The sequence below is a fragment of the Equus asinus genome, chromosome 28 (assembly GCF_041296235.1).
Source record: "Equus asinus isolate D_3611 breed Donkey chromosome 28, EquAss-T2T_v2, whole genome shotgun sequence".
NCBI lineage: Eukaryota > Metazoa > Chordata > Mammalia > Perissodactyla > Equidae > Equus > Equus asinus.
Genome location: NC_091817.1, coordinates 14,886,814 through 14,913,440, shown reverse-complemented (window position 1 = coordinate 14,913,440; position 26,627 = coordinate 14,886,814). Strand labels below are relative to the sequence as shown.

Below are 26,627 nucleotides of genomic sequence, written 5' to 3'. Positions count from 1 at the left end.
CCCCGTCCCTCCATTCTTGACAAGATTGTCTAACGTAGCTTTCCTCTCCTACTGTCTCCTTCCTGCCAGCGACCAATTCCCTGCTACTCTGCACCTCCACGCCCTCTCTCACACACTGTGGAGCCCAGGTCCGCGAGTCCGGCGATAAGGGGCCAGGGCCAACAGACACGCGAGACTTTGGCTCCGAGAAGCGGGCCAATGGAGGAGCCGCCTGCAGGGCCCGGGCGGGGCTTGAGAGGGCGGGGCTTGGGGCGCAGCGTCACCTGACCGCGGGAGGCTCCGCGCGCGGGTGGGTGCTGCCTGCAGCAGGTCCGGGGAGTCGCCATGGTGAGTGCTGGGGGCGGCGGGCCCGGGCCGACCCTTCTCCCAGCGCCTGCTCTGTCCCGCCGCCCTGGACCCCTGCGGGCGGAGTTGGGGCCTCGCAGCCCGGTCGGGGCTAAGGCCCGCCCGGCTTGGCCTGCGGGATGGGGGCAGGCCGGGGAAGGCCGCGGACGGGCCGGCTCGGGCCGGAGTGGGCGGTGGCTCCTGGCGGTGGCCGTTGCTTTGAAACAGGGCGGCCCCTCTGAGGGGGTGTCTCGGCCTGTAGGCTCTCGGGGTCGGTGAAGGCCTGCGGCCGCCTCGACGGGAGCCCGAGGGCCGAGTCTGAGCGGCAGGCTGTGTCGGGGGCGCGGAGGGCCTGAGGCTCGGTTCGCGTCGGCGCCCGCCCGGAGGGTGCCCCCGGCTGGCGTTTCCCCCTCGGTGCCTGGGAGCGCCCTGCCGGACCCCCTTCCCTTCTTGCGCAAGAAGTCCCCCAGAGGGGCCGTCGTGGTACCCTGGCCTTCCTCGGCCTTGGAGCTCCCTGGGGCTGCGGTGTTTGTCCGCGAATTCTGGGGACGCGCTTCCGTGCATTTCCTGGAAGGGTTCCTGCTGTCTGCTGGACGTTAATCCTGCCAGACGGAGGAGAGACCGCTTGTGCCCTTTGACGTTTGTTCGTTGGGCGCCCTGGCGCTCTCACTGGTCTCCCCGTGGGTGAAATCTAAGCACTTTTCTTGCTGGAAGTAGGCATTCTCCTCAGCGCCTCTCCGCGATGGCTGCAAATCTTGGTGTGGCTGTTGGCCGGTAAACTTGAACTTCCTCAAAATGTGAATCCTTGTGTCTAATTTTTACAAAGGCAAGTTGTCACTTGCATTTTATTAGCGTTTGGCATAGTCTTCACTGCATAAATAATGTTTTTGTGTATTAGTGTGGCGTATGTCAGTTTTAATTATTTCACTGTCACTATTCACTTTATGTAGACGGGCTTCTGTAAACCTGAAACGGGCTTCACTTTAAATGTGTTAATGCCAGAAAACAACTAAATGTTTGGCATATACTACTTTAATATAACATATTACCATACAAGGTGATTTTGCTTATTTCTCGGAATTGCAATTGGGAATTGATATAAGAATGGTGCAAAAATTTAACTAGGATCTGTCTGTTTCTCAACATTTATGGATCGACGTTTATAGCGTTTTGTAATGAAAGCATTTAATTGAGGATCTACTATACACGTATAGAGTATGGTTGGTTCTGTGCTGGGTGAACCAGTTTGGGGCAGTGGCCCAGACACACACTCCTGTCCTCATGAGTTTTATTGGGAAAGAAAACTTGAGTGTCAGTCTTGTTACAGCCACTGTCTCTGTCACTTAGACAAGTCACTCAGTCTTCTTTAAGTTTCACTTTTGCATCTGAAAACAAGCATTGGCCTCTTTGGCCCTTTTCCATCCTAAAATTCTAGGATCCAATTCAATTCATCAAGCATCTTGTGTGCCTTCCATGTCGTGGACTGTGCTAGGCCTTGGAAACGTATCCTTGCTCGCAGAGAACTTAAGAGTCTAGTGGGGAAAGACCTGCTTGTGGAAGTTAATGTAATAGTACAGTCTGAGGGTTGCTTTACTAGCACTGTCAGCTCAGTGTTGTGGGGTCGTGGAGGAAGAGCGTTCTGCCTGGGGAGCTTGGGACAGTAACATGTGAGCTGAGACTCTGAGGAGGGTGAGCAGAAATCCTCCAGGTGGAGGAGAAAGGGTATTACCAGTAGGTAAAGCTGGGAGAAGTGTATACTCATGGTGTGTGCCATCATAGGATTCCTGGGGAAATGGATTAATACATGAAGTTGGAGACGGGTTTGTATTCAAATTATGTTTTGAAGTTCCCATCTGTTCATCATCCTTAGTTCACCTTACCTTAATTAGTATTTTGTACCTTATTTTTTGAATAGCACTTTCACTAATATGATGAAATTCTGTGACTTTGGAGATTGGTTATTTTCATTTTATGGTTGACTTGCATTGTATTAGTAGATTACATATACAGCGTATGAATGGAGAGATCGACCAACAAATAAGTTGTTAGATGGGTGGAGATAATTGCTGGTATCTAAGGGGGATATAATAATAACAGTAACACTTATGAAATGCTTATTACTAAGCGCTGGGCATATTTTGAGCTTTATCTGTGTCGTTTCATTTATTCTCATCACAGTGCTATAAGTACTCTTATCCCTGTTTGATAGAAGAAGAAATGAAAACACATTGTTTTGGAGAGTAGTTTTATAAGTGATGAGTTCATGATGAACTTTGCTTTTTTCTGCAGCTTATTACTGTAACTTGGGAGGGCTCTTTGGTTTGGGTCTAGCTAAAATGGGCCTAATCACAAATATTAATTTGATCTTGATTCTATAGTGTTTCTATCTTTCTCTGATCCATGTAGCTAAGTACAGAGTCTTTGTAAGTGGAGGACCACTTACATTAGTGAGGAGATATTGGTTACCTGGCTTCTGCTTAATGAGAGAATGTTCGTGTTTTAACTGTTCCTTCTCTGCAACACTTCCAAGGAAGGGCATCAAGACACTCCCTTGGAATGGCCATTTGTATGATAACTGTGTTGTCTTATGAGGAGTATGTGAAAAATGCATTTCTTTATTTTATAGCTTTATCTCTTCTCTGGAGCCTACTTTGTAGTAAGTCTGTAATTGTCTACATTTTATGTTTATGTTTCTATTAATTTTAAACCCAGTTGATACAAAATAGAAAAATTTTGCTGAAATTTAATTATTTATAGATCAGTGAATCTAGTTCTGTACAGGTATTTTTGGAATTGTTTGTAATCTCTTTATAACCACAGTATTATTTGCTATATAAAGGTGATAATTATACTCAGTAGCCAAAAGGTGGAAGCAACCCAAGTGTCCATCAGCAGGTGAATGGATAAACAAAATTTAGTATGTACATACAATGGAAAGGAGGGAAATTGGGGCTGGCGCAGTGGTTAACTTCACACACTCCGCTTCACTGGCCCAGGGTTTGCAGGTTTGGATCCTGGATGCCGACCTACACACTCACTCACCAAGCCATGCTGAGACGGCATCCCACATAACAAAATAGAGGAAGATGGGCACAGATGTTACCTCAGCGACAATTTTCCTCAAGCAAGAAGAGGAAGATTGGCAACACATGTTAACTCAGGGCCAATCTTCCATTTAAAAAGAAAAAGGAGGGAAATTCTGACACATGCTACAACATGGATGAACCTCGAAGATATGCTAAGTGAAATAAGCCGGACACAAAAGGACAAATATTGTATGATTCCACTTATATGAGGTACCTAGAGAAGTCAGACTCAGAGAGAAAGAAAGTAAACTGGCGGTTGCCTGGGATGGGACTGAGGGGATGGGGAATTATTGTTTAATGGACGCAGACTTTTGTTTTGGAAAGATGAAAAGTTCTGGTGGTGATGACCGCAAGACACTGTGAATGTACTTAATGCCACTGAACTGTACACTTAGAAATGTTTAAAATGGCAAATTTTATGTTATATATATTTTACCACAATAAAAACGTAATTATAAAAATTTTAAAAATCCTGATGTATAGTGATACCGATCTCTAAGTTGACCATCTGAACTTAATGAAATCCATTGAGTCTAATAATTGTTCTATTGCATCAGAAGTAAAGAGCCCAAAAAATCTAAACCATTCATAGCTTGGTCTCCCTGAAGTTCTGAGAGGTCCGTGATGAATAGTGAATTTCATTAAGTCTGAATCCTTAAATGCTCCTGTCTCCTTCCCTCTAAGACCAACATTTTACAGTAATAGTTCTGCTATACAAATTAATGTTCCCTTTAAGTTTAGTTTAAAAGACATACCTTTTTCTTTGAAATTTATGCTTCTCAAGAAGTGCAGCTGCTGAGAAACTCAGTTTACAAGTTTGCCATAGAAAAAATAAAGAGAGATGCTTGACATTGCTTTATTATTCAGTTGTTTTTCTTTTTCCAAAATTGGACCGAGAAAGTTTTCAGTTTTTATGAATGGTTGTAGTTCAGAAGTGGGTTTTGTTAATCTCAAAATTAAAGTGTTGTTTTGATTATTTGCGATAGTGGAACAGATTAGATTTAACTTTCATGTTTATCTGTAAGTCCTTGTCTTCCACCTTTCCAGCTCATTGTGGAAGAGACCTCTTCTTTACTGGTTTATTTTTTAATTAAGGTGAAATTCACATAACATGAAATTAACCATTTAAAGTGAACGATTCACTGGCTTTTAGTACCTTCACAATGTTGTATAACCACCACCTCTGTCTAGTTCTAAAGCATTTTTATCACCCCAAAGGAAACCTTGTACTCAAAAGCAGTTATTCCTCTACTCTCCCTCCTGGTAACCACTAGTCTACTTTCTGTTTCTATGGATGATTTACCTGTTTTGGATATTTCATATAAATACAATGTGCAGTCTTTTGTATCTGGCTTCTTCACTTGGCATAATGTTTTCCAGGTTCATTCGCATAGCATTGGTCAATATTTCATTCCTTTCATGATTAAATACTATTCTATTTTATGCATATACCATAATTTGTTTATCCATTCATCTGTTGATTCTTTAGTCATTTTTTGTTAAATACGTAACATAAACATTCTAAAACCAGCTCATTCGTTTATATGGTGAACATTTATGAAGCATCCATTATGTGTCAGGCAATGTGTTGGGTCCCAAGGATGTAAAAATGACCATCATTTATGCATTCTGTAGTAGAGGTGTAAACACAGTGTTTATACAACATAAAGGACAGAATGGTTAATTCTGCTTGAGAGGTAGAACTAACTCATTTTGCAAGCAGATGTTTGCTAATGACAGAAGAGTATCTAGATCTATTTTGTCCATTATAACTGTAGCTCTCATATTTGAAGCTAGAGCTTGAGGAGAGTACTCTCTATGGTGTTCTACTACAAGTCACTAACAACAATTTCAGCTATTTTATTTCTAAGCTGTCTTGTCTTTTGTTATCTGTTGCCTAAAGGGGTCGTTCTCATAAACTAGTTCATTGGTTTGTCTAAGAATAGACTGAAATGGAGATGAAAAGTAGCCTAGAGAAGAAGAGGCTCTTAGAGATTTGGGTTAGACTCTACCTATCACAAGAATTAGATTGGTTGATGGCTGTGTTCTAGTTGGATTCAGAGTGTATTAGAAGAATACAGGCAGCCATAAACTCTCACCTCATGTTTCTTGAGGCCAACCCGCTTCAAGAATGTTGAGTCAGTTTCTGAGAGAGCAGAAATTCTCTATACACATTACTGTTCCCCTTCAGCAGCTGTTAACTTCAGTGATTGGGCATAGCTCTCTATTTAGTATTTGTCAAAAACTGATAAATGGTTTTGAGATGTGGAACTGGAATGAACCTTACACGAAAGCCTTGGAAAAGGACTATGGCTAGAACTATACAGAGAACAGATTTGCTGGAAGAGAGAGCTAATGAGACAATGGAAGTGTTTTTCTTATTTTTCAGCCTACAACACAGCAGTCACCTCAGGATGAGCAGGAAAAGCTCTTGGATGAAGCCATACAGGCTGTGAAGGTCCAGTCATTCCAGATGAAGAGATGCCTGGTAAGAATGACAATGTGAGAGGCACAGTTACAGTCTGCGTATTCCTAAGGATGCATCTACAGTGTTTTCTAAAGTTGTATGGCACCATTGCTTCCAGTGCATCTAGTCTTCAGTGCACCAGCTCTTGTCGTTAGTTGTACCTCCCTCAAGCACTGTGTGGAGTAATTTCAACACATAGCCCTGTTTATTTACATGTATATTTTTGGTTTGGGATTGTTTGTCTTCCCTACCAGAATGTAGGCTCCATGAGGACAAGAGACCCTGCCTTCTATTTACACATGACTGTGTTATCACCATACCTCTATCTGATCTGAATTATGGCCTTTTAGGTTCTATACCTCATACCTGAGGAATACTTGAAATATGATGAATGCTTAAAAAATGTTTGTTGAACAAATGAAGTTAAATGCTTTCAATTTGAATTACTCATTTTTTTTCTATCTTGAAGGCTTTTATTTCTGTCTTGAATAGATATATTTTTTGTAGAAACTTGCTTAAAAATTATACTTACGGGAGCTGGCTGAGTGGTGCAGCAGTTAAGTTCACATGTTTCACTGTGGCGACCTGGGGTTCGCTAGTTTGGATCCCAGGTGCGAACCTACGCACCGCTTGTCAAGCCATGCTATGGTAGGCATCTCACATATAAAGCGGAGGAAGATGGGCAAGGATGTTAGCTCAGGGCCAGTCTTACTCAGCAAAAAAGAGGAGGATTGGCAGCAGATGTTCACTCAGGGCTAATCTTCCTCAAAAAAAAAAATTTATACCTATTTATATATTTTCATATTCTAAAAGATAGAGTAGGAGATAATCTGTGTAGAAACTATAGATTATCTGGATTAAAATTTAAGAAACGGTACCAAATAGGCTGGTACTTCTATTTATAAATTGCTGTGATGATGGTGGTAATGATATCTTACCTTTGTAAAGTGTCTTACAGTTTCTAAAGCTTGGTAATATGCTCTTTTAACCAATTGTATGTATTGTATTGCTTTCCTTACAAACTTGCAAGAAAAAAGAAAGGAATGGAGAAAATGGTGGGCATGGAGCTTACTATTGTTTGCCTCTGTCTCCTTCTGTGTGCTAGTAGTGTTTCCTGTATCCAAAGGAGTTGTCTGCATTTTTGTGTTAAGTGGGACACGTGGGCATTGTGAGGAGGAAGGCATATTTACAGGGATAGTCATTCCAGACATCTCAGGAAGTATTTAATCTGTGACAAAGTCATTGTTAGGATAGTATGTTTCAGAAGAATCAGTGTGCCAGCTGTCTTGATTGCAGGTAAAATGTGAATCCATAGAGCTAGTTTCATAGTCACCAGGGGTTGTAAAGATCAGAGTCATGTTGGGAAGCCTGCAGTCCTCGATGTGAGGCTTGGTAAGCTTCGCAGTGCTGGTGAGGAATCAGATCTCGTTTTCTTTTCTTCAGTAGAGAGAAGGCATGGTGAAACTAAACATAATTTTTATGTGATTAAAATAATGTGTCGTATACTTTCAAAACTGTAGCAAGTCCTTGATGAAAGAATTTATATAACCAAGTTAAATGTTTATTTAAATGAAGCATTCTCATCACTTCTCTTGGTATTTCTGTAGGACAAAAACAAGCTTATGGATGCTCTGAAACATGCTTCTAATATGCTTGGTGAACTTCGGACTTCTATGTTATCACCAAAGAGCTACTATGAACTTTGTATCTTTTGAATGTTGAAGAATGAATGTTTCAGTCATTTTGTTTGTTCCATATTAAGTTTTTCTGGAGTTATATTATCTTAACCAAATAGTACTCCTCCATACAAATGTGCTAAGTGAGAAAAAGAAAAACTTAGTGTCAGAAACCCTTTTTCTATGCTTAAACGTCTTTAAATGGGTTGTTGTTATATCCCAATTTTCAGACCTTTCCTGAAGGATATTGAGTTGCTTCTTTAATGCTTAGATTTGGTCCTGCAGGGCTCTGAAATGGAGAGGAATTCAGTGATTTGCCATCTCAAAGCCCTTTAGTAGTCTGACAGGCAGTCCTTGTTTTCACTGCTTTGCTTCACCAGCTGTTTTTTAAAACTCTTATTTTAAAGTAAGGAAAGCCCAACTGAAATTCTATCTTCACTTAAACCTGCTCTCTTAAAGGACTAACATTTCAGATATATCTGCCCAATAGTTTAATGACTCCAACAAGTCCCAGGGTATTGCTTCAGTTGGCTTGGCTTTATTTGAGTCCTTGATCCTGATTAAAAGATATGGCTATTTCTGATGAACTGCACTACCTGGAGGTCTACCTGACAGATGAGTTTGCTAAAGGAAGAAAAGTGGCAGATCTCTATGAACTTGTACAGTATGCTGGAAACATTATCCCAAGGCTGTAAGTAGTTAAGAATCTGAGGGCTTTTGTATCTGCATTTCCCACTTTATGTTATATCCTTTAAAATCAGCAGCTTTTTTTAAAAACCAATTTTAAGGTGATTTAATTTCCTAACGAATAGAGATTACATTTTGGTAGATTTTTTTTTTTTAGGATTTTAGAGTGTAATTAATTTTACTTTTTATATAAATTATTGGGGAATTTTGGAAATAGAAAAATGGACATATTTTGTTTAATTTCTTGAGTACTAGAGAAATTAGTATTATGACAGTTATTCTAATATGTGTAAAGGTCATGATGCATATATGTATATATTATATATGTATGTGTATGTATATATATTTGGGGGGTGTCACTGAGTGATTATATTTTAAATCAGATGATATTTTCTTCATCATGCTGGAGAAAACCTGGTCCTTACCTTGTTTATTTAGTATGTTTGTATTTACTATGTTTGGACATAATCAAATTCTTGACTTGAATATTTTATTTCTAATCAAATGTTTCTTCATAATTCTGCTAGTTATTTGTTGATCACAGTTGGAGTTGTATATGTCAAGTCATTTCCTCAGTCCAGGAAAGACATTTTGAAAGATTTGGTAGAAATGTGCCGAGGCGTGCAGCATCCCTTGAGAGGTCTGTTTCTTCGAAATTATCTTCTTCAGTGTACCAGAAACATCTTACCTGACGAAGGAGAACCAACAGAGTAGGTGCTTTTCTTTCTTGATTTAGTCATAAAATTTTTTTGTTGTAGCAGATATGAAAAGTATAGGAAAGTATATAGAAGAGAATAAATATCAATAATTCTCCTACCCACAGTCAGCCACTGGTAGCATTTCTTGTATAAATTTCCTTTACTCCTCCGTATATGTGGTGTGATAGAAAATGTACTCTTAAGAAAATTATTGTGTGGATTTTTAGGAGCTGCTTTTAAAATTTAACATAATTGAGAGCGTTTTTCCATTCCGTTAAATATTCTTTGAAAATGTGACTTTTTAAATGAATTACCTTTTGAAAACTGTATTTCTGATGAAATAATGAAGTATGCTTAACATTTTCCATGAGCTAGCCAATTTTCATATCATTTCTTGAATATCTACCAGTTTTATAATTTATGAACTGCTAGTTATCCTGGAATATGAGTGATTTTAATTATCTGTGCACACAAATTAGATATTAACTCCAAAACAAAAAATTGTGTGAACAGCATTCCAGCATCTCAGTCCGTTGTGCTTTTATCCCACAAAAATGGCAGATGGTCAGCTGGCTGTGGTCTTCAATCAACTAACTATTCATGTGACGGTTCCTCTAGATTGAGGAACATAATTCCTTTTTTTAAGTTTATTTATTCATTTGTTTCTAAGGTGTACATTTTAGTGGTTTTTAGTATACCTGTGTCAATTCCTTTTTATTTATTTATTTATTTAAATTTTTTTTTTTTTTTTGAGGAAGATTAGCCCTGAGCTAACTACTGCCAATCCTCCTCTTTTTGCTGAGGAAGACTGGCCCTGAGCTAACATCCATGCCCATCTTCCTCTACTTTCTATGTGGGACGCCTACCACAGCGTGGTGTGCCAAGCGGTGCCATGTCCGCACCCGGGATCCGAACCGGCGAACCCCGGGCCGCCAAAGCGGAACATGCGCACTTAACCGCTGCGCCACTGGGCTGGCCCCGTGTTAATTCCTTTTTAAAAGAAAAAATACAGAATTTTACCATGTGTATGACAAAAATTTAAACAGTATAGAAAAGAAAAAATTGTAATAGTGTAGGGAAGATAAGTTATTTGCTTTATTATGATTTGACTCTTAGTTTTGAACATTTAATTAGGCAATCAATAAAAAATTTTGAAAACTACTAAGTTTCCCATCTTAGGAGATATAAAAATAAGCAGGAAATACATGATCTCTTCCTTCACAAAGCTTATATGCCAATTGAAAACATAAAATAGGGGGCCAGCTCGGTGGCGTAGTGGTTAAGTTCACATGCTCTGCTTCGGCAGCCCGGGATTCGCAGGTTCGGATCCTGGACGTGGACCTAGCACCGCTCTTCAAGCCATGCTGTTGTGGCATCCCACATAAAATAGAGGAAGATTGGCACAGATGTTAGCTCAGGGCCTATCTTCCTTACCAAAAAAAGAAAAAGAAAGAAAGAAAGAAAAGATAAAATATTCAACAATAAAATAATGTAGTTAGCAGTGCATTATAAGTGTCAAATCTTTTAGGCTTTTTGAATTAATGGAGTTGCCATAAGAACAAGTCTGGTTAGCCCAGGGAAGGGAGTAGGGGAAAGTATTTTGTCCCTTTGAACTTATACCATATCCTCTCCCTGGTATTTTTTTCTCTTAATTCTCTTCTGCTTGAAACTGAACACTAAGCCAGTAAAGTTGAAAGTATTTTTTATAAAGCATTGGTGTATTAAAGGGATAAGAAGGAAATGCACATAGGAGGTGAGTAGTAGTAAGTTGGTCTTATAAATTAAATACTGAATATAAAGATTTTTCCAACTGTTTCTTTGCAGTGAAGAAACAACTGGTGATATCAGTGACTCCATGGATTTTGTACTACTCAACTTTGCAGAAATGAACAAGCTGTGGGTGCGAATGCAACATCAGGGACATAGCCGAGATAGAGAAAAAAGAGAACGAGAAAGACAAGAACTGAGAATTTTAGTGGGAACAAATTTGGTGCGCCTCAGTCAGTTGGAAGGTGTAAATGTGGAACGTTACAAACAGGTTTATATCTTGTTACTTCCCGTGTTTTCTTATTCGTGGAGATATAATTTGAAGTCTGGTTTTTAAAATAAAAATATTTTTGTTAAATAAAATTAGATTGCAAAGAAGACTTAGATTGACCAAAAGATGTATTTTGAGTTTGTGTTTATGGGTTGGAAGACTCAATATTGTCAGCATATCAATTTTCCTTAAATTGTGATTTTCTGTAATTTACTCTAAAGATTTTCAGTAAGGTAATGCGGTATTGGTGAGAGGCATAAACACATAAATCAGTGGAAGAAAATAAAGGAGGAATCGACAAACTTTTTCTGTAAAGGACCAGACAGTAAATATATTTTGGCTTTGCAAGCCATATGGTCCTCCCCTACTAAACTCTGCAGGTGTAGCGCCAAAGCAGCCACAGACTTTGTGGAAGCAATTTACAAAAACAGGCATTGAGCTAGATTTGCCAACCCTTGGAATAGACAATTCAGAATAGACCCACATATAAGTATTCAGTTATTTTTGATGATAAAGGTACAAAGGCAACTTTTTCAACAAATTGTTCTGGAACAACTGGGCATCTGTATGCAAGCAAAACCCCTGAACCGTGACCCATCCTCATACTATGTAGAAAAACTTAAAAAATAGATCAGAGACCTAAATATAAAATCTAAAACTATCGAACTTTTAGAGGCTGACCCCATGGCCCAGTGGTTAGGTTCTTGCACTTGGCTTCAGCAGTCCAGGGTTTTGCCAGTTCAGATCCTGGGGGCAGATGTGGCACTGCTCTTCAAGCCATGCTGAGGTGGCGTCCCACATAGCAGAACCAGAACAACCTACAGCTAGAATATACAACTTAGTACTGGGGGGGCTTTGGGGAGAAGAAGGGAAAAAAAAGGAGAAAAAAAAAGATTGGCAACAGATGTTAGCTCAGGTGCCAATCTTTAAAAAAAAAAAAAAACTTTTAGAGAAAAACAAAAGAAATCTTTATAATCTTGGATTTCTTAGGACACAAAAAGCACAAATCATGAAAGAGAAAAAAATTGATGAAATAGACTTTATCTGAAATGACTTTTACTAAATAGAAACCCAGAATTTTTAATTTAAAAATAAAAAATGTTTGGTTTAAAAATTCTGTAAAATTTCAAAGTTTATCTAGAAATCTGTGGATGAGAAAAATCTAAAATATGATTTTCAAATTAACAGTTCAAGTGTGTTATGAGAGGAATAATTTAGAATTTTGAAAATAATCTTTTAACTCAACATTTTTTTTCTCAGATTGTTTTGACTGGCATATTGGAGCAAGTTGTGAATTGTAGGGATGCTTTGGCTCAAGAATATCTCATGGAGTGTATTATTCAGGTAGGTGAGAACATTTATTTCATTTTCTTAAAGAACTCATATTACGTTACTTTTTGTTGTTTTGAAAAAAATCTTGATAGAATAGAAAATAAGCTTTCCTGAATAAAGAATTCCTTTCTCCTACTAACTTGGTCTTTGTATGGATGTGTTTTTCCCCAGAAAATGTAGGAAAGAGTAACTTCCAAGTTTTCTAGGCCTCATTAGTTTTAGTTTAGTTGTAGGTATACTTTGGTTAGTGGAATAGTTCTCTCTGGGCTTTTGTTTAGAGAGGCTTAAAAGTAATGTATTTGAATTTAAGTTGTATAAAGATTGAATGATTTTTCCCACAAATATGAGCTTTAAATACCATAAGTAAGTCCCGAATATAATGTGAAATGCTTTTTCTTGCGTCATTCAATTATTACTTGATTTTCAGGTTTTCCCTGATGAATTCCACCTTCAAACTTTGAATCCTTTTCTTCGGGCCTGTGCTGAGTTACACCAAAACGTAAATGTGAAAAACATAATCATTGCTTTAATTGATAGGTAAGAGCTTCCAACATTGGAGGGCAATGTTCTACCTTGAGAATAATGAATTTAAAACATTTTTGTGAATTATTTGTTACATTAATGATTTTAATGTAATTACACTATTTAGTTCTGTAAGTATGTGTATCTACTAAGTGCTTGCCTGGCCTAGGCATGAACGAAATTTAGCTTTTAATTGTGCAGGAGGCTTGGAGATAATGAATATTTTTAATCTGTAGTTAATTGACATTTAAATACATGATTATAAGACCTATCCTTTAAATCTTACAAATCCAAAGATCACTGAAGAGCAAAATTTTTTACCATGATGAAAGTTATCTTTCACTGGGAACCAATTTGATTTGGAGTCTTCTTTGTCAGGTAGCCGTAAGATATAGATAATTAAGAATGTTCAAGTAATCACTCTGTCATCACATTTTTTTAAAGAAGAATTTTCAAGTATTAAATGTCAGTAAATCTCCTTTAGTTTGTTTTACTTTTTTAGGCCTTTGTCCTTGGTTAAAAGCATAAAAGTTGGCCTTTGATAATGGCTTTAATGAGTGCCTGCTTGGCAGCATGCTGAGTGCTAGTACATGGTGTGTGTCCTACTTGTGAGCATACATATCATTGACATTATGAAATCAGAAACCCAAGTGAAGATTTTTCTGCGAACGCCTTTTCTTATATTTTAAATATATAAGTTATTAAAGTCTCAGAGTTTATATAGCAGGATTCTCCAAATTATCAGCTCAATCCTGGGCATTAATAATTAATTATATGTTAACTGAGCATACTCAGTGGAATCTAGTAACTGGATTTTCCAATGTTGGGTGTAATGTCACGTAGCCATCCCTGTCAATGGTGGTTCATCTGTGCATAACAAAATGTGGAGCCAGTTGTAACCATGACACAAATAACGATAATGCAACAGACCGTGTTTTGAATAGTTTAAAATGTGGGAAATAGAAGTTAACTTTACTGCTTCTGGAATTAGTTGTGTTTTAAACTTTACAGTAGTAAAAATGCAGTGTCATAAAATAGTCTATGTACTTTTTATCTTTTAAACATTATTTTTATAATCATGGCTGTTGAATACATTTGTCACGGTAATGCATTTCTATCCATATCTACTTAATTAGGCTTTAGAGAATTTGGCAAAATTGGCCTGTTAAAAATCTATTTATGTATGGTAGAAAGAAATAAGACATCATCATTGACAAAACTGTTCAGTTAAAAATGAATTGAAGGGGGCCGGCCCGCGGCCCAGTGGTTAAGTTTGTGCATTCCTCTTTGGTGGTCCAGGGTTTCGCCAGTTTGGATCCTAGGTATGGCCATGTCACCACTTGTCAAGCCGTGCTGAGGCGGTGTCCCACATAGTACAACCAGAAGGACCTACAACTAGAATATACAACTGTATATTCTGTATTACTGGGGGGAATATACGCTGAATATAACTGTATAACTGTATATACTGGGGGGATTTGGTGAGAAGAAGAAGAAAGAAATAAAAAAAAAGATTGGCAACAGATGTTAGCTCAGGTGCCAGTCTTTAAAAGAAAAAGAAAAATGAATTGAGAGAATGATTAGCTACTTTCCATGTCCTTTTTTAATATTCTAGGAGAAATACTTTTGTAGAAAAGAATAAAGCATGAAATGTCATCCGTGATCCCACTACCCAGATCCCTATGTCTTTTTAAATAAAGATTATTTTCTTTTTCAGATTAGCTTTATTTGCTCACCGTGAGGATGGACCTGGAATCCCAGCAGATATTAAACTTTTTGACATATTTTCACAGCAGGTGGCTACAGTAATACAGGTCTGTATGGCTTTTCTCTTAAGTTCTCAAAACTTTGAAACTTCTCAGGTAGTAGATCTGTTTAAAATAAATTGTATGGTTTCTAAACTTTCCAGTCTAGACAAGACATGCCTTCGGAGGATGTTGTGTCCTTACAAGTCTCTCTCATTAATCTTGCTATGAAGTGTTACCCTGATCGTGTGGATTATGTTGATAAAGTTCTAGAAACAACAGTGGAGATATTTAATAAGCTCAACCTTGAACAGTAAGTCAAAGTTACATTTTGCAAAAAAACCCTCATAAAGCACTTTTTGCCCCAAGTTTGTTTTTCTTTCTCAATTCCTTTTTGAAATGTTAGCATTTGTCTTGTTTTAAACATTTGTTAGATTGACATGCTTGGTGCTAATCAGGGCAGAAAGTAACAGCCAATTACTTGGTTGTGTACATTGATTGAGTAGTGGCACTCATGGACGATAAGCAGTCTTCAGGGACCAGCGTCTCCATTTCAGACCCCTTTGTATATATGAATGAGTTAGTTTTTAAACTGGTAGCAAAACTGTTTATGTCAAGCAGTATTTACATAAGAAGTACCTTCCTACAGATGAGTAAGTTGTGAAAAACCAGGGGCATGTATGTATTTAAGGTGTGGGAATTAAATTGGTTTAAAGTATTTTTCTGTTTTGAGCTTTGATTTTGATATTATCGAGGGGAAAGTATGATATTCTGTTGCCTCCTCAGAGCTTCCTCAGCTATGCTGTCTAGACGTGTGGCATCCTCTAGTGACCACTGTGGGCAGTCCTTCCCCTTACTCTCCCATCCTCCACTGCTTCTGAACATGGGGTCAAGCCAGGCCCCTCCTTACCCCTGTATTATCCATAATTTCACATCACATAAAATCTTTCTCCTGTCCGTCTCTCTTCCAGTTGTTTAATTGCATCAGGAAAATTTCTTCTTTTCTTTTAATTCCCCTTTTTTCTTTTCAGTGACTCCCATTTTTTGTGAACCAAAAAATATTCCAGATCTTGAGTGATGAAAGTGACGTATTTATGTCTTCCTCCACCAAGTGAATTTTAAAGTACAATTAGACAAAAAAAGAAATCCCAACCTGTAAAGGTCTTATAAATGCCTGGACATTCCTCAGTCTCCACAGAATGCTCCTACAAGTTTCTACCTTAAATTCAGCCGGCTTTTCCTTAATCACCAACGTCTGAGGCAGAAGAAATAGTTTATGTATTTTTCTATTTTGTGGAATTGCTAGTTTGCATGGATTTTTCTTCCTACCTATTTTCATCATGAATATACAGTACTTATTGGCTGCCCAAGGAATCGAGCTACCACTTAAAATACTTCCCTTAGAAATAATCAAATTCCAGACAGTCATTTTAACTCCAACCTATTCATGAGTTGGAGACTTTTATGTCTTATTTTGTATCAATAGGACATTAATAGGTGAATAAATGTGTTTAGATGGGCATCTTTATCCTCTTGGAAGGAGGTCATTGGAATATTTTGGGGTGATGTGATTCATTTGACTCATTTCCTTTAATGTATAAATGAAAAATTTTAAATTTTGATGGGACAAGTGCTATTTGTGTATATAGAAAGTTAATTTTATTCATTAAAAGGCTGCTGTTTTTCTTTTTGTAGTATTGCTACCAGTAGTGCAGTTTCAAAGGAGCTCACCAGACTTTTGAAGATACCTGTTGACACTTACAACAATATTTTAACAGTCTTGAAATTAAAACATTTTCACCCACTCTTTGAGTACTTTGACTATGAGTCCAGAAAGAGCATGAGTTGTTATGTGCTTAGTAATGTTCTGGATTATAATACAGAAATTGTCTCTCAAGACCAGGTAAGAGAATACCAACGTGCTGTGTTGTGTTAGGTAAGCAGAGAGAATGTAGTTACGATTTTAGACTTTGAGAGACAGACATGAGATGGGAGGGGAGGGTAATTTAACACTAAAAAATTTTAAAGGAGCTTATGCATTATATAAATTAGAAAATTAGAAATGTGTGAAGAAGAAATTAAAAAACAACTCTAATCTCACCAGAGAGAAAGTAACCACTGTTGATAAACATTTTGTGCATCTCTTTGCAGACTTCTGTCTATATATATCAACATGCATACCCTTTCTTACGAAAAAGGAATTATTTTGTTGATACTATTTTGTAACTTTGCATGACTAGAAACACTTTTGATAGTGGCTTTGTATGCTGATGGTTTGTGTCTCTCTCATTTTACAGGTGGACTCCATAATGAATTTGGTATCCACGCTGATTCAGGACCAGCCAGATCAACCTGTAGAAGACCCTGATCCAGAGGACTTTGCTGACGAGCAGAGCCTTGTGGGCAGGTTCATTCATCTTCTGCGCTCCGAGGACCCTGATCAGCAGTACTTGGTGAGTTAACTCTTACTACACCCTTTCAACAGCTCTTCGTGAAATCTCTTAGAGACGTGCCTCAAGTCATCTAATGCAGTTTGAAGTTTTAGAAGGTTTTGAAAGAATTGCAGCTGAGTAAGAGATTGTGACATTCATGGACTTTTACTTTATATATAAATGCATAATTGTGAATTTCTGGAGCTTATGAGGGACAAGTTGGTTGCTCTAGTTTCTTTTGAAGACTTCTTAAGAATTGCAGAAAAACCTATCTTCCTTTAGTTGGGTGTTCAGTAATCATTCCATGTTAATTTTCTTTTTGAACTCTGTGTTGCTTTTAGAAATGTTCAATTGTTTATCATAATAAACTTTAAATTAAAGTATAAGCAACAATCCTTATGTTCAATTGTATGTGTTTCCAAGGTTTGCAAATGTAAGTTGTATGTGTTTGCCACATTGAAAATGTGTGAAAAAAACTTTAAAATTCAAATTGCCTTTTTCTTAACCCCTTTTTCCTGGTAAAGAACAATCATATAAGGTTCTCTCTCTCTTTATCATTAGTCCTCAATAAATGTATGTGAAATGAATGATATATGTTACCTGAGTGGGAGTATTGGTGACTGATTACTGAATAATTTAGTTTAATGAAAAGTAACAGATGGCTGCTTAGTTATTGTTTGGGCAAAGTAGTTTAACCTTTGTTGGCTGCATGGGGCTCAGTGTTAAGCAGCTGTAATGAAGAACACTTTCTTGAGGATGAGTCTTGACTTTCTCCTTCTGTTGCCTTCCTTTGTTGTAATTGATACTCTTGTACTCCTTCATTACCAGTGTGAAAAGCTGATTTCTGTTAGTAGTGTGATAGTCTTTGACTTTTACCTTAGTGACAAACGTTCTGGGCACTGCAGTATCTCACCTGGGCGCCGTCTGTGATCTATACATAGTGACTGGCTGATTGTTCAGATATTTCAACTAATTCCCTTATGTTGCTGTGTCACGTAACACACACACCTACGTGTGTTTTCATCTTTTGTTGCATATCAAATGTAGTAGTTAGGAAGTGACCTGTGACCAATTGTTTATGCCCATAAACACAGAGACCTTTAAGGTGAGGATCATTAGCTCTGTCTTCCCCCAAGGGGGAATACATTCTCTTCTCATCCATCTGCTGTATCAGAGAAAACCTGAATATGTCACACATTGTGTCACACTTATTAAAAAAGATTTCCTGAATTCTTATGGTTTTTCTGAAACAACCAGACATTTGTTTCACAGTTGCTCTTCTAAACTGTATTGCCTTTCCCTTAACTTAAATGGTCTTAATATTTTTCTGAATTAGGTATATCAGCAATATACATATAGCTGTTTTTGTATCATAATAATAGCCAATATTTTCTGAGCACATGCCTTGTGTCAGGTACTGGTAACACTTCACGTGTAACTATTTGACCTTCCCAACAAGCCTAGGAGAAATACTGTACTGCATTTTTCAAGTGAAACTTACAGCTAACAGAAAGTAAATAATTTGCCCAGGGTCACACAAGTACTAGGTGTTAGACTGTACTTTTCAAATGTAAGTCTGTCTTCAGAGTCTGTGCTCTTTATCAACACAGTATGCTTTGTACATGTGTATGTAAAAATGTATTTAAGTCTCTGCCCCTGACCAGCTGTGTAACCTTGGGCAGGTTATACAACTTCTCTGACCCTCCAGCTTCCCCATTTGTGAAATGGGGTTAGTATCTGTCTCTGGGGTGATGGTGATGACCTGGCAAGATAAGAAATGTATTAAGTGCGCACCGGAAAGCCTGGTATATTGTGTGTATTCAAACAGTGGTGGCAATGATGATGATTAGAGCCCGCATTTAATTTTATAAATGATTAATCAGAGTGTGGAAAAGATTAATGTTTTCTGGAATGTTTTTGGTCAGATTTTAAACACAGCACGAAAACATTTTGGCGCTGGTGGGAATCAGAGGATCCGCTTCACACTGCCGCCTTTGGTGTTTGCAGCTTACCAACTGGCTTTTCGCTACAAAGAGAACTCTAAAGTGGTGGGTTGACTTTTAAGTATATCACTACTTTTTTTCTTTCTTCTTACCTCTGTGTGTGTGTGTTTTAGTTTATTATTATAGGAAATTTCAAACATATGCAAAAATAGACAATGGTTTAATAAAATCCCAATTTCAGTAACTCTATTAATCTTTTTTTTTTAAGTTTTTTATTTTTTATGAGGAAGATTAGGCATGAGCTAACATCTGCTGCCAATCCTCCTCTCTTTTGGCTGAGGAAGATGGCCTTGAGCTAACATCCGTGCCCATCTTCCTCTATTTTATATGTGGGATACCTGCCACAATATGGCCCAACAAGCGGTGCGTAGGTTGTATGCCCAGGATCTGAACCAGTGAACTCCAGGCCGCCAAAGCCGAGTGCGCAGACTTAACCGCTGAACCACCAGCTGGCCCCTATTATTCATCTTGTGTTGTGTTCCTACCAGTGATGTTGTTAGATTAGATACTAGCTGAAGGATCACATAAAAACACTTAGAAAAATGAAAGACTAGCACAGTTTAAATTTATACTGAAAGTTTTTCCTGTGTTTAAAGATCACTTGCGAGACATTAGTAAGTTTATTACAAAATCGGCTCAGAATGCTTTAGTTTTTTTTTAAGGAATATTAGCCCTGAGCTAACTACTGCCATTCCTCCTCTTCTTGCCGAGGAAGACTGACCCTGAGCTAACATCTGTGCCCATCTTCCTCTACTTAATTTGTGGGATGCCTACCACAGTATGGTGTGCCAAGCGGTGCCATGTCCGCACCCGGGATCCAAACCGGCGAACCCTGGGCCGCCGAGAAGCGGAATGTGTGCACTTAACCACTGCGCCACTGGGCCAGCCCCTGCTTTAGTTTTTTAAGAATAATTTTATTTTCTTGGAGTCTTTACTACAGTGATGCAGTAATCTCATGTAGAGGTTGCAATACATAACAGTTTAGATTTAATTCAAGTTAGCTTTGCCTAGTGAAAGGGCCCAACATTGCATCATCACTTCTCTCTAAAAGCCTGTAACTTAATAATTTTGTGACTTGTATTCCTTTTACAAACAGGTTTATGGCTTAAGTCTTCAGTGGTGTAGTTTTGTTAGAAAATACCTCAATCTAATGTATCTGAAAGTTGGATAGTCAGGTTTATGTTAAGGTACAAACATTAGTAAACTTAATTTTCTAATAATGAGGAAACAAGATTTATTCTGTAGACCTACCAGCATGACAGCAGCTTTTGGCTGGTTTTTATTAGGCTAGCCTCTCAGCCCCTTTTCCAGCATTTCATGGATAGATATTTGTGAATGTAACAATAAGAGCACCTGACGTTTACTTCCCCTGTGCCATGCACTGTGCCAAGGACTGTATATTTGGATTATTGTGTTTAATCATTGTAGCAAGTCTATGAAAAGAACTGATGACTTCCACAAGAAATTTGGATGGTTGAACATGGATGAAATATTTAACCTCACTAGTAATTACAACAGTGAATTTTTTTAGAAATCAAACTGGTAAAGAGAAAAGTAAAAGAAGGTTTAGTGATGGCAATGGTGTAATGAGAATTCATTCTCATCTAGTAATGGCAGGAATGTGAATTACTACAGTCTTTCTAGAAAACTGGCAGTATGTAACTAGAGCCTGAAAAGATCCAGTAATTCCACTTCTAAGAATTTATGGTAAGGAAATAATTAGGAATTCAATAAAGCTTCATGTGTATAGACCATGTATTATAGTGTTACAGATTGTTTCTACAAGGGAATAGTTAAGTAAATTTTGCTACATCCAGTTTGTATTTTCTAGTGATTAAAATGATTTCAAATAACTTTTTACTATTATGAGGAAAACTCTTATGCCAAAATAAGTGAAAGAAAAGAAATTGGAAACAAATTATATGCAGCATGAGCACATTGAACTCTTCTCAGTGAGCTACTTTAAAATAGAAAACAAAACCACACACAAAGGTCCCCATTGTGTTATATTTGCATAGAAGAGAGAAAATGAAGTCGCCAGCGTTAGGGTGTTCTCAGTGATTATTGCTGGGTAGTATATTTAGGGATGATTTTAATTTTTAAAATTCTTTTGTGTGTTTTCCTAATTTTGTCCAATTTGGGAATGTGTTACTTTTCTGATGAGAAAAAAACAAATATCAAATATAATAATTGCAAAGAGAGTAACCTCAAATAGATATTTTGAGAAGACATCCTGCTTGATTTACTTGTGAGCTCCATAAACGAGGCAGAGAAGGAAGGTAACAGGAAAACTGTGAGCTCAACTTTATCGCTTTCCCTGTTTGCTCTATAGAAGTTTTATGTAAAGTGAATGTTCTTGAGCAAGTTACTCTTGAACTTAAGGTAATTTAAACTATTTTTTCTTGTTTTAGGATGACAAATGGGAAAAGAAATGCCAGAAGATTTTTTCATTTGCTCACCAGACTATCAGTGCTTTGATCAAAGCAGAGCTGGCAGAATTACCCTTAAGACTTTTTCTACAAGGGGCTCTAGCTGCTGGAGAAATTGGTTTTGAAAATCATGAAACAGTGGCATATGAGTTTATGTCCCAGGTGATGGTCTGTTCTCTCTCTGGGTTCTTCAATGTGCTCTGCTCTGCTCAGTCACCTGTCGTTAGTTATGGTGGTAGTGGGCATGGATTTAGTCCTCAGTGAATTTGTAACTACCCCTTTCTACCATCTTGGAACTTCTTATACTATAGTCATATTGTCTAGTTTGGAGCAGGAAAATTGGTCAGTCACTGTGTGCTAATGAGATTTAAGATTTCTAAGTGGGTTGTGGTAAAACTGTTTCTTGGGGAAAAAGTTCTTTGTCAATTCAGTGGGAACCCTGGGTTAAACAAAACTTAAAACAAGTTTCTTTGTTGCAGCCTGTCAGCATCTTTATCAGCTGTCTCTTGTGTCTGTGCAAGAGAAGGCACAGCATATTCTGATCTGAAGGGACTGCAGAATGTCTCACAGGATAAGGGTTTGGTGGGAAGTACTTTGGAAAACACTTGAGTAGGTGGTCCCTAAAGGTCCTTTGTGCTTTGTGTCCACCAGGCGTTTTCGCTGTATGAAGATGAAATCAGTGATTCCAAAGCACAGCTGGCTGCCATCACCTTGATCATTGGTACTTTTGAAAGGATGAAGTGCTTCAGTGAAGAGAATCATGAGCCTTTGAGGACTCAATGTGCTCTTGCTGCATCCAAACTTCTGAAGAAACCTGATCAGGGCCGAGCTGTGAGCACCTGTGCACATCTCTTCTGGTCTGGCAGAAACACAGACAAAAATGGGGAAGAGGTAACGTCATTTCTGACCGTGTTACAGGAGAGGGGATCATTAGTAGGGAATGGCTGCCATGGCCTTGTGCTCTGGAGGTGAAGCATTTGGAGTCTTGGAAACCTGACAGAGAAAATTGCTTTGTTTTCTTAAAAGAAATGAAATGGACAGTATAGAGAGTTATGTCCTGTGGTGAAGCCTCCACTTTGAGGATATTGTAACATAGCAAGTTTATACCACTACCCTTAAAAAATATACATAACATATAGGGGCTGGCCCAGTGGTGTAGTAGTTAAGTTCTCATGCTCTGCTTTGGCGGCCTGGGGTTCACTGGTTCAGATCCTGGGAATGGACCTAGCACCACTCATCAAGCCATGCTGAGGCGGTGTCCCACATACAAAATAGAGGAAGATGGGCACAGATGCTAGCTCAGGGACAGGAACAATCTTGCTCAAGCCAAAAGAGGAAGATTGGCAACAAATGTTAGCTCAGGGCCAAATCCTCCTCACCACCCCCCAAAAAGGAAAAAAATACATAATATATAAATGTAAAACATATAATATAGATATATAAAACAACACGTTTTAAAATATAACTGTATACTTAAAAAAGAATGAAGATGATTTAAATTTGTTGTGTCCCTTTAAAAAAATGAAAGAACCACTGTAGTGTTTATTTCTTTGTGTGAAGTGGGACATTTGTGATTCATTAATCTCTTAACCCCTCCCCCCACCTTTTATTCTAGCTTCACGGAGGCAAGAGGGTAATGGAATGCCTAAAGAAAGCTCTAAAAATAGCAAATCAGTGCATGGACCCCTCTCTACAAGTGCAACTTTTTATAGAAATTCTGAACAGATATATCTATTTTTATGAAAAGGAAAATGATGCGGTAAGTGAACTAATAAATAAGTGTTGTTAGTGAACTAATATTTTCCCTACCTGCTCTTGGATTTGATGTATACAAAAGTTTATCATTCTCATTTTTTCTTTTTTGTTTACAATGGTCAGAGTTTGGAGAATCTACCTACTGGTCTCTCTCATTCTCCAAAATCCTCTCTGTATAGATGCCTCTCTCTAAGGGAAGAACTCATGTGCAAGAAAATTCTTGTCTCTTTATAGGAATATAGACATAGTCACTGTCTGTTTAAGAAATATAAAATAGGGGCCAGCCCCAGGGCCGAGTGGTTAAGTTCGTGCGCTCCGCTGCAGGCGGCCCAGTGTTTTGTCAGTTCGAATCCTGGGTGTGGACATGGCACTGCTCATTGAGCCCCGCTGAGGCGGCGTCCCACATGCCACAACTAGAAGGATTCACAACTAAGAATATACAACTATGTACCGGGGGGCTTTGGGGAGAAAAAGGAAAAAAATAAAATCTTTAAAAAAAAAAATGTAAACGTTATATGTTTTTTAAAAAAAAAGAAATATAAAATAATTTACAAATGCTAAGTAGCTAAGTAGTAAGCTGATTTGTCATCACATCCAAGTGTAGAATAATGTCTAAACAAGGATAATGCATTATCCTTTTAGCAGTACAATGTTGGTCAAGATTCGTAAGTTAAATATAATTTTGATTTTGTTCTTTGACTGGTTCATGATGCTCTGTATTTTCTATGAAGAATTTTTTTTGGATGAATAGCCAGTAGTTGTTGCTCAAACCAGGAATCATGTTCTCATCCCTTGTTTTCATAATTACTCTGATAATTGATGAGAGTAACACAAGCTCCTCAGAGCTTTTTTTTGCCTGGGAAAGTCTCCCTGAGCTCACATCTGTTGCTGATCTCCCTCTTTTTTTGCCTCCCCAAAGCCCCAGTACATAGTTGTACATTCTAGTTGTAGGTCCTCAAAGTGTTTTTATTAAATTACTGTTTAATTTTTGGTGGTCCATGCTTGATTGTGATGTTGTACATGTTTCTTTGTAGGTCACAATTCAGGTTTTGAACCAGCTGATCCAAAAGATTCGAGAAGACCTCCCAAATCTTGAGTCTAGTGAGGAGACAGAGCAGATTAACAAACATTTTCATAACACACTGGAGCATTTGCGCTTGAGGCGAGAGTCACCAGAATCTGAGGGGCCAATTTATGAAGGTCTCATCCTTTAAAAAGGAAACAGGCTCACCATCCTCCTTTCCATGTGCATCCAGTGAGGGTTTTATTGTGTTAAGTTCCCCTTCCATAGATCGTGCCTTTCAGAAATGCTGAGGTAGGTTCCCATTTTGTACCTGCGATGTGTTTTACCCAGCACCTCTGGACGCTCACCTTCAAGACCTTAATAAAGTTATTCACTTCATAAGTGTTCAGGTCTGTCTGATCACCCCAAGTAGCATGATTGGTCTGCTATTTAAAATTCCTGTGATCTATAAAAAAATAAAAATAAAAAAGGCAAAAACCCCCAAAACACCACTTCTCTTGGCTACTAGTGAAGCTCTCCTTCCCTTTTTTCTGTTTTGTTTCATTGTTGATCGTGTAATTTCCTTCATTACTTGGAAGTACTAACTTGAAAGTGTCTGTCTCTTTGTTCTGTAGTCCAATTTGAGATTAATTTAGAAGAAAGGAATACTGTATGTGAAATTCTGCTTAGGCTTTTCCATAAATGCAAGATAAGGCCATGTGTAATATTTTCCCTAAAACTAGAATGTATTAATGCATGTTTGAGAATTTTAAAGCCCCATGGTCAAAGCCAGAAGCTATATTTTGCATATTTGGACTCAGCCATCCATTAAGACCTTATGTTCTCCTCTGGACGTATTTATCAAAATGATTTTGTTCTAAATAGTATAAAATAGAAAATTTGTGATCTATATAATTTATGTATAACCTTCATTATTGTAAATTTAGGGGAAAATGCATCATACAATTATCATGATTTTTTTTCTTTTTGCACCAGTGAAACAATAAAGTTGCTATTAACAATTTTGGATCTTTTTCCTTTCATACCATCTTGATTTGTAAAAGGAAGTGGTAGAATGCCTATGGAGTTCAATGGACATTCTGATGGTCACAGTGCTCACTTGTTTAACTCTTATTTTAAGCTCTTATTGAGCAAGGCACCTTCTTCTCTTTCAGTCATTTATATCCATCTGCTCTCCTCAGCCTTACCCTGTTTTCCTAGGCATGATACCGCCACATAAGCTCGCAAAAGGCTCACCCACCTATGTTAGTTATCTCTTCTGTAACAAATTATCCCCAATCTCAGTGTCTTAAAACAGCAAACGTTTGGGGCCGGCCTAGTGGCACAGCGGTTAAGTTCGCACGTTCCACTTCAGCAGCCCGGGGTTCAGTGGTTCGGATCCCGGATGCAGACCTACGCACCGCTTGTCAAGCCATGCTGCAGCAGGCGTCCCACATATACAGTAGAGAAAGATGGGCACGGATGTTAGCTCAGGGCTAGTCTTCCTCAGCAAAAAAGAGGATTGGTGGCAGATGATAGCTCAGGGCTAATCTTCCAAAAGAAAAAAAAACAGCAAACATTATCTCACAGTTCGTGGGATCAGGAATTTGAGAGCAGCTTAGCTGGTGGTTCTGGCTCAGAGTGCACATGAGGTTGCAATCAAGATTTTGGCTGGGGCTGCAGTCATCTGAAGGTTTAATTGGGACTGGCTTCCGAGCTCATTCACATGACTGTCAGCTGGAGCCCTCTGTTCCTCTCCTTGTGAGCTTTTCCAAGGGCTGCTTGAGTGTCCTCATGATGTAGCAGCTGACTTCCCTAGAGTGAGTGACCCGAGACAGAATAAGGGAACCACAATGCCTTTTGATGACCTAACCTTGGAAGTGACACACTCATCTTTGCCTTATTCTCTGTTAGAAAGGAGTCACTAAGTCCAGCCCATATTCAAGAGTAAGAGGAATTAAGCTCCACCTCTTGAAGGGAGAAACCGCAGAGAATTTATGGACATTTTCAAATGATCACAACACCTCAGCATCTGCCTCTCCCATTGATAGAAGTCTAGCACTTGTGCTATGGTCTGAATGTGTCCCCCCCCCAAATTTATTTGTTGAAATCCTAACCCCCAAAGATGATGGTATTAGGACATGGGGCCTTTGGGAGGTGCTTAAATCACAAGGGTGGAGTCTTCATGAATGGGATTAATGCCTTTATAAAAAGAGGCCCCAGAGAGCTTGCTCACCCTCTTCAACTATGTGGAGATACAGAGGTTGGCAGTCTGCAACCCAGAAAAGGGCCCTCACCCGACCATACTGGTGCCTTGATCTTGGACTTCCAGTTTCCAGAATTATGAGCAATTTCTGTTTGTGCGCTACCCAGCCTGTGGTATTTTGTTATGGCAGCCCGAATGGACTAGGACATTAGGTTTTATAAGAA

General features: G+C 38.4%; 1 protein-coding gene across 2 annotated transcripts; it reads left to right on the top strand.

Moving 5' to 3' along the window:
- The first annotated feature begins 136 nt into the window (after positions 1–136).
- On the top strand, positions 137–25,221 carry VPS35 (VPS35 retromer complex component). Of its 2 annotated transcripts, none has more exons than XM_014867989.3 (17): positions 137–327; positions 5,800–5,898; positions 7,485–7,581; positions 8,121–8,244; positions 8,768–8,950; positions 10,763–10,976; positions 12,237–12,320; positions 12,736–12,845; positions 14,548–14,644; positions 14,740–14,888; positions 16,271–16,478; positions 16,873–17,028; positions 18,933–19,055; positions 21,422–21,601; positions 22,091–22,330; positions 23,055–23,198; positions 24,229–25,221. In XM_014867989.3, exons 1-17 carry the CDS (start codon positions 325–327, stop codon positions 24,406–24,408), a joined length of 2,391 nt encoding a protein of 796 aa, XP_014723475.1. In that variant the 5' UTR covers positions 137–324; the 3' UTR covers positions 24,409–25,221. The 2 variants fall into 2 exon arrangements, with proteins under 2 accessions (XP_014723475.1, XP_070356726.1); XM_070500625.1 differs by having other exon boundaries at positions 322–1,150.
- Positions 25,222–26,627: the final 1,406 nt, after the last annotated feature.